This window comes from Mytilus edulis, chromosome 8, assembly GCF_963676685.1.
Source record: "Mytilus edulis chromosome 8, xbMytEdul2.2, whole genome shotgun sequence".
Lineage (NCBI taxonomy): Eukaryota > Metazoa > Mollusca > Bivalvia > Mytilida > Mytilidae > Mytilus > Mytilus edulis.
This window is the reverse complement of record NC_092351.1, coordinates 43,643,485-43,655,979: the sequence shown is the minus strand read 5'-3', so window position 1 is coordinate 43,655,979 and position 12,495 is coordinate 43,643,485. Positions and strand designations below refer to the sequence as shown.

Below are 12,495 nucleotides of genomic sequence, written 5' to 3'. Positions count from 1 at the left end.
GCTTCAATAAGTATGTCTTTGAAATGATTTAAAAAAAAATTGTTTTTATAGTTCTTGATAGTTCTTTATAGTTCTTTATCATGTGAAGGTTTTTCCATAGCTGGGAAAAGTTCATTCTTTAATTAAGTCTCTCTCAATGCATTAATTATAGATTGGTACAGACAACTGTCAGTCTAGATCTGACCTTTCATAAATTTCTATGTGCATAATCTACTATAAACCAAGTGCAATGAAAGCTGATAGAAGTATTCAGACCTGTTGACATTTTTCATCAGATTGATTTTTTTTTAAGGTTTTTTTCTATAAAAGCAAAACCTCTTTTTTAATACTTAAAGTATAATAGAGAGGTTCATTTACAATTATTTTAGTCAGTTTGAAAAGGGTTTGCCTTTGCCTTTTAGAATAGCTGTCCAATATATGTAAGGATAAAAGCATGAGACATATTGTCTGGATTCATTTATTTTTGTGGGTACCTGTGAATTTTGTGGATTAAAGAAAAATTGCATTTTTGTGGATATATATACTTGATGTCATTTATAAATTAAAGTCTACATACAATATTCTATAGAATATTTGCACTTCATTAATTACATTTGTACTTACCTAATAATATTTCATGTGGTGTGTCTCATTTCACCTTGACCTTTATCTGCAAGTTGAAAATAGTTTTTTTTACATTTTAGTGTCTTGAAAAAAACTTTTTTGTCCTTTGGATTAGTGGAATAGTTATCATATATGATACTTAAATGCAGTATCTAAAGGTGATGTGCTGACTACCACCAAGAACTACCACTGACCTTGATCTTTGACCTTCAAGTTCAAATGATAGTATTTTGTGTGTCCATATCAAACCTAATGTATTCTTGCAGCTTGTCATGGCAAAACATTGTCAACGCAACTAAGGATTTGCCCCCTTTGTTTGAATCATGGCCTATTATAATTATAGTAAGTTTTTAAATATCTCAAAAATTGAATCTGATCCCCATATAATTTATTGTATTGTCTTGATAAGACCTTTCCAGTTCACTATAGGTTTACTAAATTGACTTCCAGAAATGAAAGGGAGACATTTATGTTTTGGTTCACAAAAACAGTTCTACCTATATAAAGATTCACTCTACATTTTCTATTCTAACTATAGTTTTATGGTCATAACAGTTAAAAGTTATATTTACCATTTTGTATTTTGTAGGTTGTAGATATTTTTGTTGACAATGGATTCTTCTCCAGAAGAAACTACAGTAGAATTAGAACAAGTATTTATTGTGACCCCGACAAGTGAGAGAACTCCAGATATTCAATCAGAATCATCCGCATCATCACCACCTAATACACACAATGGCATAGAGAAAAGTGGGCATCTTTATTTCAGTAAAATAAATCCAAAAGTTTTAGATCTAAAACAGAATGGAAGATTGTATCTCTCCCCATCTGACAACTCTGTTGATTCTGTCGGCCATTACAGAAAAGGAGGATATTTATCTCCCCTGGATACAGCCAGCGATGATGAGGGTGGAGGGAGGAGAAGACATAAAAGTGAGGGATCGGTTCAGGTTGCCCCTGTTAGACCAAATCATCCGATTCCAAACAAGAAAAATTCTATGTATGAAAGTCGTAGTACTATAAGTGGAGTAAGATTTGATGATCCCTTTATTGGTAAGTTTATTTTTGAAAGTAAGCTAGATGTATTACATTTAATACTGTGGATTGATTTGTTTTCGTAGGTACCAATTTTTTGTTGATTGAGGAAAACTTGCATTTTTATAGATATTCAAGTCTGCATATAGCATTAAAGAAAATTTGTAATTCTTTGAACATAAAATTTTACTTTCATTATTCTACTGTAGCCAGGAAATCCTTGAAAATTGGTATCCAACAAATAATAATGAATATACTATAGACGAAAGTTAAGTTTATTGATGTTTAAATCTCATATATCTATAAGGGAGATACAAATCAAAAAAATATATAAACAAAAACGTGATTGAATCAGTAATGTGCATTCTTTAGATCAGTCTTACAGTTTAAAATAGGCAATTGTATTAGCTTTCAAAGTATATCTGTTATGAAATCTTGTTTAACATTATGTTTAAAATGTTAAATGTAGATATTGTTATTTATTAAACAAAGATAACAATTTGTAAAACTGCAGTTATAAAAATTCTGAATATTTCAGATGAAAATGGGCACACATTGATGTATTCAAGGCATGAGGTAAGCTGTTTCAATAGACCACATGCTGTGTTTAAAGTAAAATTTATTATATATTCAACCCTAGTAACATTTGTAATTGCAATAGTTGTCAAATTGTCTTTTCTCTTTTCTCTGCTGCAAGAGTGGTTTCTGAAACCAGGTCTATCCAAGTGTTAAAGAGGCATTAACTGTCAAATTCATTATCACTGATTTGACTCAAAATCCATACAAAAAGGAATATCCAAATTACAATAAGTCTAAAATGATTAATTACAATGCAGGGACTGGATAATATGTATCAACATTCTGTTTGTATTTTTGGCTGAGACACCAACTAATTAACTATCGAGATGACCTTCAAAGACTTCTGACATTCATTTAACCTGATAAAAACATTAATGCATTACCCATGTACAGCTAGGAGGTTAAATTGAATTCACATGAATATGGATACAATGAGGTTGGATTATTCATAGGAATCTTATTAATTCATCAGCTATGTTTCTAAACTTGTTTATTTGACCAAATTTGAACCAAATTAATGCCTAAAATGCTAAAAGTGAATTATCATTTCACTATATCACTTTATTGATTTTAATTTTAGTACAGTTCATTTCATATATCTTGTAGTTTATGCCCTTTAAATGAAAAAAAGATTCTAAAAAACAATCACATGTCATGTATTTGTAGATATTCACATCATGAAAGAATTATTTCTACATTGATTGACCTTATTTTCATGATTCATTGATCAGGAGCTAAGTATAATTGTTTCACTAAAACTCAGAGTTACCTTGTCATTTATAATAAACAAGATTTTCAAGATTTTATTGTACACTCTGACAGTTTACACTGTTACAAGAGGCAGGCCCACTGACTTTTCAAACTTTATCTTCTTTTTCAGAAAGTACCATTAAAAGATTTCTCTATGGAATACAGAGCCTCTAAGGATATAAAGAAGTTTCTTGATAACTTTGCATTAATACTGGATCTAAATAAAAATGGTGTGGATGAAATTGTTGATGATATCGTCAAGAAAATATTAGAAATGAATGAGGCCAAAGCTGTTTTTGATGAGTCTAAGTTAGAGAAAATAACTTTGGATCAAGTCAGATCAGCACTCTTTACACATGATCAGGGTAAATATTTTAAATCAGAACATAATGAAAAATTTGTTTCCCTTCCCCTAGATTTCTCTTCCATTAAGTATTGCACACTATTCCATTTCCCTCCCCAAGATTTCTCTTCCATAATTGCGCACTCCACATCTCCACTTGGTCAAAGTATGTAAACGTTTGTCAATTCTATTGTCCTATTGAAAAAATACAATAGCTATGTTCTGAATTTACAACAGAAATTACAGGTTTTTGAAGGACTCATGTTGTTGTACAAGTATATGACATTTTAAACGTTGACCATGAAAGTTTGGATTCTCTGTCTGTCTGCTTCCTTTTTGATCATCTGGTATCTTGTGAAAACTTTTCCTGTAGCCAATCATACAAAATATTCTTTTCTTATTAAGAGTTAGAGGTATCATTTTGTGGGTTTACTCATAGTTTAAGTTTTATGTATATATTCTATACTACAATACATTGGTTTTGTGTTGCATTGTTTTTGAAGTATACTGTGGATTCATGAATATTCGTTGGATACCAATTTTCGTGGATTTCATGGGTATAGGGGAACCATGAATTAAAATGTTCAACGAAATACAAATTTTCCTAAGAAATGTATGCAGACTTTGTCAGAACCACGAAATTAAATATCCTCGAATATGCAAGTTTTCCTCAAACCACAAAAATTGGTACCCACAAAAATAAATGAATCCGTAGTAATGGATAACTTTCCTTTATAGTACATATGTTAAGCAGAACACTACAATGTACCAGTATATCTGTTGGAGGAGGTTTTGACTACGACCAGAACTGGATATGTGCAATGTAAGTATACAATGTACCAGTATATCTGTTGGAGGAGGTTTTGACTACGACCAGAACTGGATATGTGCAATGTAAGTAAACAATGTACCAGTATATCTGTTGGAGGAGGTTTTGACTACGACCAGAACTGGATATGTGCAATGTAAGTATACAATTGTACCAGTATATCTGTTGGAGGAGGTTTTGACTACGACCAGAACTGGATATGTGCAATGTAAGTAAACAATGTACCAGTATATCTGTTGGAGGAGGTTTTGACTACGACCAGAACTGGATATGTGCAATGTAAGTTTACAATGTACCAGTATATCTGTTGGAGGAGGTTTGACTACGACCAGAACTGGATATGTGCAATGTAAGTATACAATGTACCAGTATATCTGTTGGAGGAGGTTTTGACTACGACCAGAACTGGATATGTGCAATGTAAGTATACAATGTACCAGTATATCTGTTGGAGGAGGTTTTGACTACGACCAGAACTGGATATGTGCAATGTAAGTATACAATGTACCAGTATATCTGTTGGAGGAGGTTTTGACTACGACCAGAACTGGATATGTGCAATGTAAGTATACAATGTACCAGTATATCTGTTGGAGGAGGTTTTGACTACGACCAGAACTGGATATGTGCAATGTAAGTATACAATGTACCAGTATATCTATTGGAGGAGGTTTTGACTACGACCAGAACTGGATATGTGTAATGTAAGTATACAATGTACCAGTATATCTGTTGGAGGAGGTTTTGACTACGACCAGAAATGGATATGTGCAATGTAAGTATACAATGTACCAGTATATCTGTTGGAGGAGGTTTTGACTACGACCAGAACTGGATATGTGCAATGTAAGTATACAATGTACCAGTATATCTGTTGGAGGAGGTTTTGACTACGACCAGAACTGGATATGTGCAATGTAAGTATACAATGTACCAGTATATCTGTCGGAGGAGGTTTTGACTAAGACCAGAACTGGATATGTGCAATGTAAGTATACAATGTACTAGTATATCTGTTGGAGGAGGTTTTGACTACGACCAGAAATGGATATGTGCAATGTAAGTATACAATGTACCAGTATATCTGTTGGAGGAGGTTTTGACTACGACCAGAACTAGATATGTGCAATGTAAGTATACAATGTACTAGTATATCTGTTGGAGGAGATTTTGACTACGACCAGAACTGGATATGTGCAATGTAAGTTTACAATGTACCAGTATATCTGTTGGAGGAGGTTTTGACTACGACCAGAAATGGATATGTGCAATGTAAGTATACAATGTACCAGTATATCTGTTGGAGGAGGTTTTGACTACGACCAGAACTGGATATGTGCAATGTAAGTATACAATGTACCAGTATATCTGTTGGAGGAGGTTTTGACTACGACCAGAACTGGATATGTGCAATGTAAGTAAACAATGTACCAGTATATCTGTTGGAGGAGGTTTTGACTACGACCAGAACTGGATATGTGCAATGTAAGTATACAATGTACCAGTATATCTGTTGGAGGAGGTTTTGACTAAGACCAGAACTAGATATGTGCAATGTAAGTATACAATGTACCAGTATATCTGTTGGAGGAGGTTTTGACTACGACCAGAACTGGATATGTGCAATGTAAGTTTACAATGTACCAGTATATCTGTTGGAGGAGGTTTTGACTACGACCAGAACTGGATATGTGCAATGTAAGTATACAATGTACCAGTATATCTGTTGGAGGAGGTTTTGACTAAGACCAGAACTGGATATGTGCAATGTAAGTATACAATGTACCAGTATATCTGTTGGAGGAGGTTTTGACTACGACCAGAACTGGATATGTGCAATGTAAGTATACAATGTACCAGTATATCTGTTGGAGGAGGTTTTGACTACGACCAGAACTGGATATGTGCAATGTAAGTATAATACAATGATAGAAGAAAAATAAGTTTAAAGAAAAGAATAATATATTGTAACAGGTTAAAAAAAGAAAGAGTAACAATGATTTGACACCTGTCTATTATTGTAGACAGTTTGTTGATATGTTATTTTGTTTTAACTGTTAGGTTGCTGCATCATTGATGTATACATAAGAAACTTGTCCTTAGAATTAATTCTTATTCATGAATTTTTCTGACCATTTCAAACCGGTTTGTTGATTTCCAGATGTCTGAGGTTCTTTTTTTAAGGTTTGATTGATGTCTATAGATATAAGAAGATGTAGTATGTCTTGTGCCAATTAGAAAACTCTGTCCAAGTCACAATTTGTAAAAGTAAACCATTATAGGTCAAAGTAAGGTTTTCAACAGTCTAAATTTTGTAAAAGAAATTAAATTATAGGTCAAGTTATGGTCTTCAACACAAAGCCGAAGCTCACACTGAACAGCAAGCTGCTATAAAGGGCATCAAACATGTCTAGTGTAAAACCATTCAAACAGGAAAACCAATGGTCTAATCTATATGAAAAATATGAAACACTATTAACCACATCAACAAAGTTTACATATACTACTGTAATTTCAGAAATCATTGGGTGCATTTATGATTGCCATTTTGTCATTAAAGACTAAAATGCCATTTTTATTTTTTGTGATATTGAGAAAAAATCCTGTTTAATTATATAAAAAGTTCAAAATGTGAGTTTAAATTACTGCGATTATATAACCTTGTCACATTATTCACAATAATTTCTGAATTTACAGTACCTAACATTTCCTTTTTGTTCTTTAATTATTAATTAGAATAAGCTGCTTTATTATTTATGTATTATCAGTATACGAATTGTTCATTATAGAAAACAGCAACAGCTATATATACAGTTAACCTTTTAAAACCTATAGTTTTTCACATCCTCTGTTGTTCTTGGGTGGTTGATAATTGTCTCATTAGAGATCATACCAGTGATCTCTGTATTTTAATACTATTATTTTGCATACATCTCAAGAAATTAGATATAATGTGGTTTTACTAGTTTATACTATTGGAATTGTATCAAGTAGGTTTTATGAAGAACTCTTAATGTTGTAATTTAATTGTACATGAATTTATACTAATCAAAACATATATCTGCTTTTATGTTATTGGCTCAAATTCAAAATATTGTTCTAGAAATTGGATAAGATTTATTCTAGAAGGTCAGGCAATTCACTTGACACTGATCTAACGATAAATGCATTCAAAGCTGTCCCTTTGAAATTTATTTTCATGCCCCACCTAGCGGGCATTATGTTTTCTGGTCTATGTGTCAGTTCGTCCATCCGTCGGTTCATCCGTAAGTCAGATTAGAATTAGAAATGCCAAATTTGAGTTTTATCCCTGATTTCACAGTCCACTGAACATATATATAAATAGAAATTTATAGGGCATCTGTGTACTATGGACACATTCTTGTAATATATATTTTGGTACTATAGAGGCAGGCTAGTTCTTATACTGATTTATAGCACATTAAATTAAAAATTACCTCTTGTTTCATAGGGCAAGTATTCCATCCATACAGACTAGACATATTGGAATAGCAAGACTGAAATATCCAGCTAATTTAGGCATCAGTAGTGAAGAGGTTTACTTTGTTATTGTGGTTCTAACTCCTATAAAAGAGGTAGGTTTATTTCAATGGCCTTTACAGTTGTTGTACAATTAGTACCTATGCAGATCTTTTACTCACAGGTTGGAAGACAAATTACCTACGGTCATAAAACTTTACTCAGTGCTTTGAGAACAAAATTTGTGCTTTAATTACCAAATCCTGTATTTTGACTGGTTGAATTTTTAGTCTTGTACGATAATCATACTCAAAATGTTTTTAACCACAAAGCCAGATTCCATTTTATGTTCCTAATTTTAAGTAAAAGCATCCTAAGAATAGAAAAATTAGCCGAACACTTCTTACATATTATTTATATACTGTGACAAAAGGTAAATTAACTAAAAAACAAACTGAAAAAAGAAAAGAAATGACATTAAATATGAGTTGTGTCAAATAGAAACTGACTGTATACAAATGAATATCAATACATCTGTTAAACTATTATGGTCATGAAAAATCTCTATGTAATTATAAAAAAGAAGATGTGGTATGATTGCCAATGAGACAACTCTCCACAAGAGACCAAAATGACGCAGAAATTAACAACTATAGTCACTGTATGGCCTTCAACAATGAGCAAAGCCCATACTGCATAGTCAGCTATAAAAGGCCCCGAATTGACAATGTAAAACAATTCAAACAGGAAAACTAACGGCCTTATTATATATAAAAAAATGAAAGAAAAAACAAATATGTAACACATTACACAAACGACAACCAATGAATTACAGGCTCCTGACTTGGGACAGACACATACATAATGTGGTGGGGTTAAACGTAAGCGGAATCCAAACTAAAAAAATCAGTTGAAAAAGGCTTAACTCATCAGATGGACAAAAACATAAGTGGACGTGGCCGGGTACTTGTACATCCCAACAACAAAAAGACACTAGGAACAGATCTGAGAGTACTCACAGTTATCTGACAGCTAGTTCAAAGCCATTAACAACTAATAAAAAAATCATGCATCTAAGACTAAATTATCAATCCATACACATCCAATATCCAATGGATTTAGTGTAAAGATATCATAAACAGTCAGAGAAAATCATGACCTTGTGCAATGCCAAGATATATCGACAGGTTGCACATCCATGAATGTGTATCATGTGTAAAAATTACTGGTAATGTCTATTCTTGTTTGAAAATTGTTATTGATATATTTTAGAACCCTTTAAAAATAGACAAAAACTAATCTTTTATTTCTAATTTGAATTTTCCAAAATCAACGTCATTCTTTTTTAGGCTTTCAATTCTTAGATAAATTACATAATGTTACATGGTTTTTTCTTCTTCATGTTTGTCAGAATAGGAAAAAATTATAATTTGATATCATTACAAACTGGCAAACAAATTTATATGCTAAATAATAAAACAAGACACACAATAAAAAACACAATAAATAATTCACTGAAGTAATTATTGACATAAGTGTTTAATTAATGTAAAACAAAATTGAACTATTTAAAAATAGACAAAAACTATTCTTTTATTTCTAATTTGAATTTTCCAAAATCAAAGTCTTTACTAAAACATGTCAAGCGCGGATCCAGAGGGGGGGTTCCGGGGGTTGGAACCCCCCCTTTTTTTTGGACGATCAATGCATTTGAATGGGGACATGTAATTGGAACCCCCCCTTTGTCCTGGGTTAGGAACCCCCCCTTTTTAAAATGGCTGGATCCGCCCCTGCATGTGCACTTCATAAGGTCGATTTCTATCTGACAGTTCATAAATTATATAAGAAAATTAATAGAAATAAGAACAGTACCGAGGTACTAATCCTGCAATTTATAATTATCACAATCATATTTGTATGCAAATTTCACCCTCATGATGAACAATTGATTTATGATATTAATACTGCTTTCATCATGTTCATTATATATCACTACACTAATCTAGAGTTATCAGCTCAAAGCTTTATCTTAAGATCAAAGATAAATTCAATGAAGATTTGTTAAGATAAAAATTGATCACTGTTCTTAGGCCAAAAAAAAAAGTATGTGTGTTTATTGTGCCCCTGCCTACCCTAATTTGTATCCCCTACCCCAAAGTTTTTTAGTCCATTTTTGATTAAGCACTGTTAAAGTCACAATGTTACTCCCATAGACTCGATGTAAATATAAAAAAAATAATAATAAAAATCCCTACCTACTAAGTACTTCCCTGGTTTTTTTTTAGCATGTGACAGTAAACACACATACTTTTTATACCCCCGCTTTGAAAAAAAGGGGGGTATACTGTTTTACCTCTGTCTGTCCTTCCGTCAGTCCGTCAGTCTGTCAGTCAGTCCGTCCGTCCCATGAATATTTTTATACCCCCGCTTTGAAAAAAAGGGGGGTATACTGTTTTACCTCTGTCTGTCCTTCCGTCAGTCTGTCAGTCCGTCCGTCCCATGAATATTTTTCGTCACATTTTTCTCAGGAACTACACTACCAGGATTTCTGAAATTTGGTTTCAGGCTTGAAATAAGTCAGCTATACTGTGTGATGCGTTTTCAGATTCATCACTCGACAACTTCCTGTTTACCGAACACTTGTATCATTTTTACACCAGATAGCCAAGTTGAAAATTTTTCGTCACATTTTCTTCGGAACTGCACTACCAGGATTTCTGATTTTTGGTTTCAGACTTGATATAAGTCAGCTATACCGTGTGATGCGTTTTCAGATTCATCACTTGACAACTTCCTGTTTACCAAACACTTTCCATTTTATTTCGTCGCATTTTTCTCAGGAACTATAATTCCAGGATTTCTGAAATTTGGTTTCAGGGTTTGTAGCTCACAGTTACACTTGTTTGTCACATTTTTCTCATGTTTACCGAACACTACTATCATGTTACACATGATGGCCAAGTTGAAAATTTTCGTCGCATTTTACTCAGGAACTACAATGCCAGCATTTCTGAAATTTGGTTTCAGGGTTTATATTAGTCAGCTATACTGTGTGATGTGTTTCCAGATTCATCATTCGGCAACTTCCTGTTTTCCGAACACTTACATATTTTTACACTATTAACATTATCCACTTGCGGTGGGGGTATCATCAGTGAGTAGTAGCTCACAGTTACACTTGTTTGTCACATTTTTCTCAGGAACTACACTACCAGGATTTCTGAAATTTGGTTTCAGGCTTGATATAAGTCAGCTATACTGTGTGATGCGTTTTCAGATTCATCACTCGACAACTTCCTGTTTACCGAAAATTTTCGTCACAATTTTCTCAGGAACAACAATACAAGGATTTCTGAAATTTGGTTTCAAGGTTTATATAAGTCAGCTATACCGTGTGATGTGTTTTCATAGTCCGGCGGCTACAAGCATATTTCAGACAAATTGTGCACATCCTGTTACAAGCATGAAATTTGGCATAGACCTTCCTCAACTATTACTCTTTTATTTCAGATAGGGAGGCATTTGAGAAAAATGTCTCACTTCCGGTAAAATCCAAAATGGCGGACGTCATACTTAAATCAGCCCAATATCGAAGGCTAGCATGTAAAAATGTGTTATTATCATGCTACTATCATAATATTTGGTACAGACCTTTGTTTTTTACTACTTTTGGATAAATTAAATAGATTAGATGTCTTCAGAAACCCCACTTTCGGTTAAAATCCAATATGGCTGACATTGTACTTAAATAAGCTTATTTTTTAGGGAGGGTAACTGAAATGTGTTTTAACGTATTGCTACTATCATTACATTGTGTATGAACCTTTCTTTGGTGTTTCTGATGGATACAATGCATAAGACATAATGTCTTAAAAACTCTTTTTTCCGGGTATATCCAAAATGGCGGACAGAGAAATATCAATTTTTTATTCAAATTTTCATTTTTAACCGGATTTTTGTGACAAAAATGTAGGTTATTGATTTGGGGATGTACGGCGGGCGGCCGGGCGGGCGGGCGGTTGGGCGGCAATCAAATGTTGTCCGTGCGTTAACTCATGAACCGTTCAACCAAAGCTTTTAAAATTTTAATATGTTGTTACTGACAACTAAATGAAGGTCAAGTTCAATAATGGCGATTTTGACTTTTTCCGTTCAGGAGTTATGGTTCTTGAAAGATTGAAAAATGGAGTTGTCCGTGCATTTATGCATAAACTGTTCTACCAAAGCTTCCCAAATTTTAATATGTTGTTACTAATGAAAGAATGGAGGTCAAGTTCAATAATGACGATTTTGACTTTTACCGTTCAGGAGTTCTGGTTCTTGAAAGATTGATAAATGGAGTTTCCAGTCGTGTCCGTGCATTTATGCATGAACTGTTCTACCAAAGCTTCCGAAATTTTAATATGCTGTTACTGATGACAAAATGGAGGTCAAGTTCAATAATGACGATTTTGACTTTTACCGTTCAGGAGTTATGGTTCTTGAAAGATTGAAAAATGGTTTTTCCCGTCATGTCCGTGCATTTTCTCATGAACCATTCAACCAAAGCTTTTGAAATTTTAATATGTTGTTACTGATGACAAAATAGAAGTCAAGTTCAATAATGACGATTTTGATTTTTACCGTTCAGGAGTTATGGTTCTTGAAAGATCGTAAAATGGCGTTTCCATTCAGGTTGTTGCATTTACTCATGAACCATTCAATCTAAGCTTTTCAAATTTTAATATGTTGATACTGATGACAAAATGGAGGTCAAATTTGATATTGACGATTTTCACTTTCACCATTCATCAGTAATGGTTCTTGTGATATTGCCAGGACACAAATAAATGTTAATAAATCCGGTTTGCTGTCGTTGTGACAGCCTCTTGTTTTC

General features: G+C 33.2%; 1 protein-coding gene across 2 annotated transcripts in view; it reads left to right on the top strand.

Annotated features, from left to right (window-relative positions):
• Nucleotides 1–12,495, top strand: part of LOC139485639 (solute carrier family 4 member 11-like) — a 70,532-nt gene that overhangs the window by 30,472 nt on the left and 27,565 nt on the right. For both annotated transcript variants that reach the window (XM_071270264.1, XM_071270265.1), the window contains 5 exons: nucleotides 1,193–1,656; nucleotides 2,177–2,214; nucleotides 3,098–3,332; nucleotides 4,049–4,133; nucleotides 7,612–7,735. In XM_071270264.1, coding sequence (XP_071126365.1) covers nucleotides 1,215–1,656; nucleotides 2,177–2,214; nucleotides 3,098–3,332; nucleotides 4,049–4,133; nucleotides 7,612–7,735 — 924 coding nt within the window. In that variant the 5' untranslated portion in view covers nucleotides 1,193–1,214. The remainder of the gene's footprint in view (nucleotides 1–1,192; nucleotides 1,657–2,176; nucleotides 2,215–3,097; nucleotides 3,333–4,048; nucleotides 4,134–7,611; nucleotides 7,736–12,495) is intronic.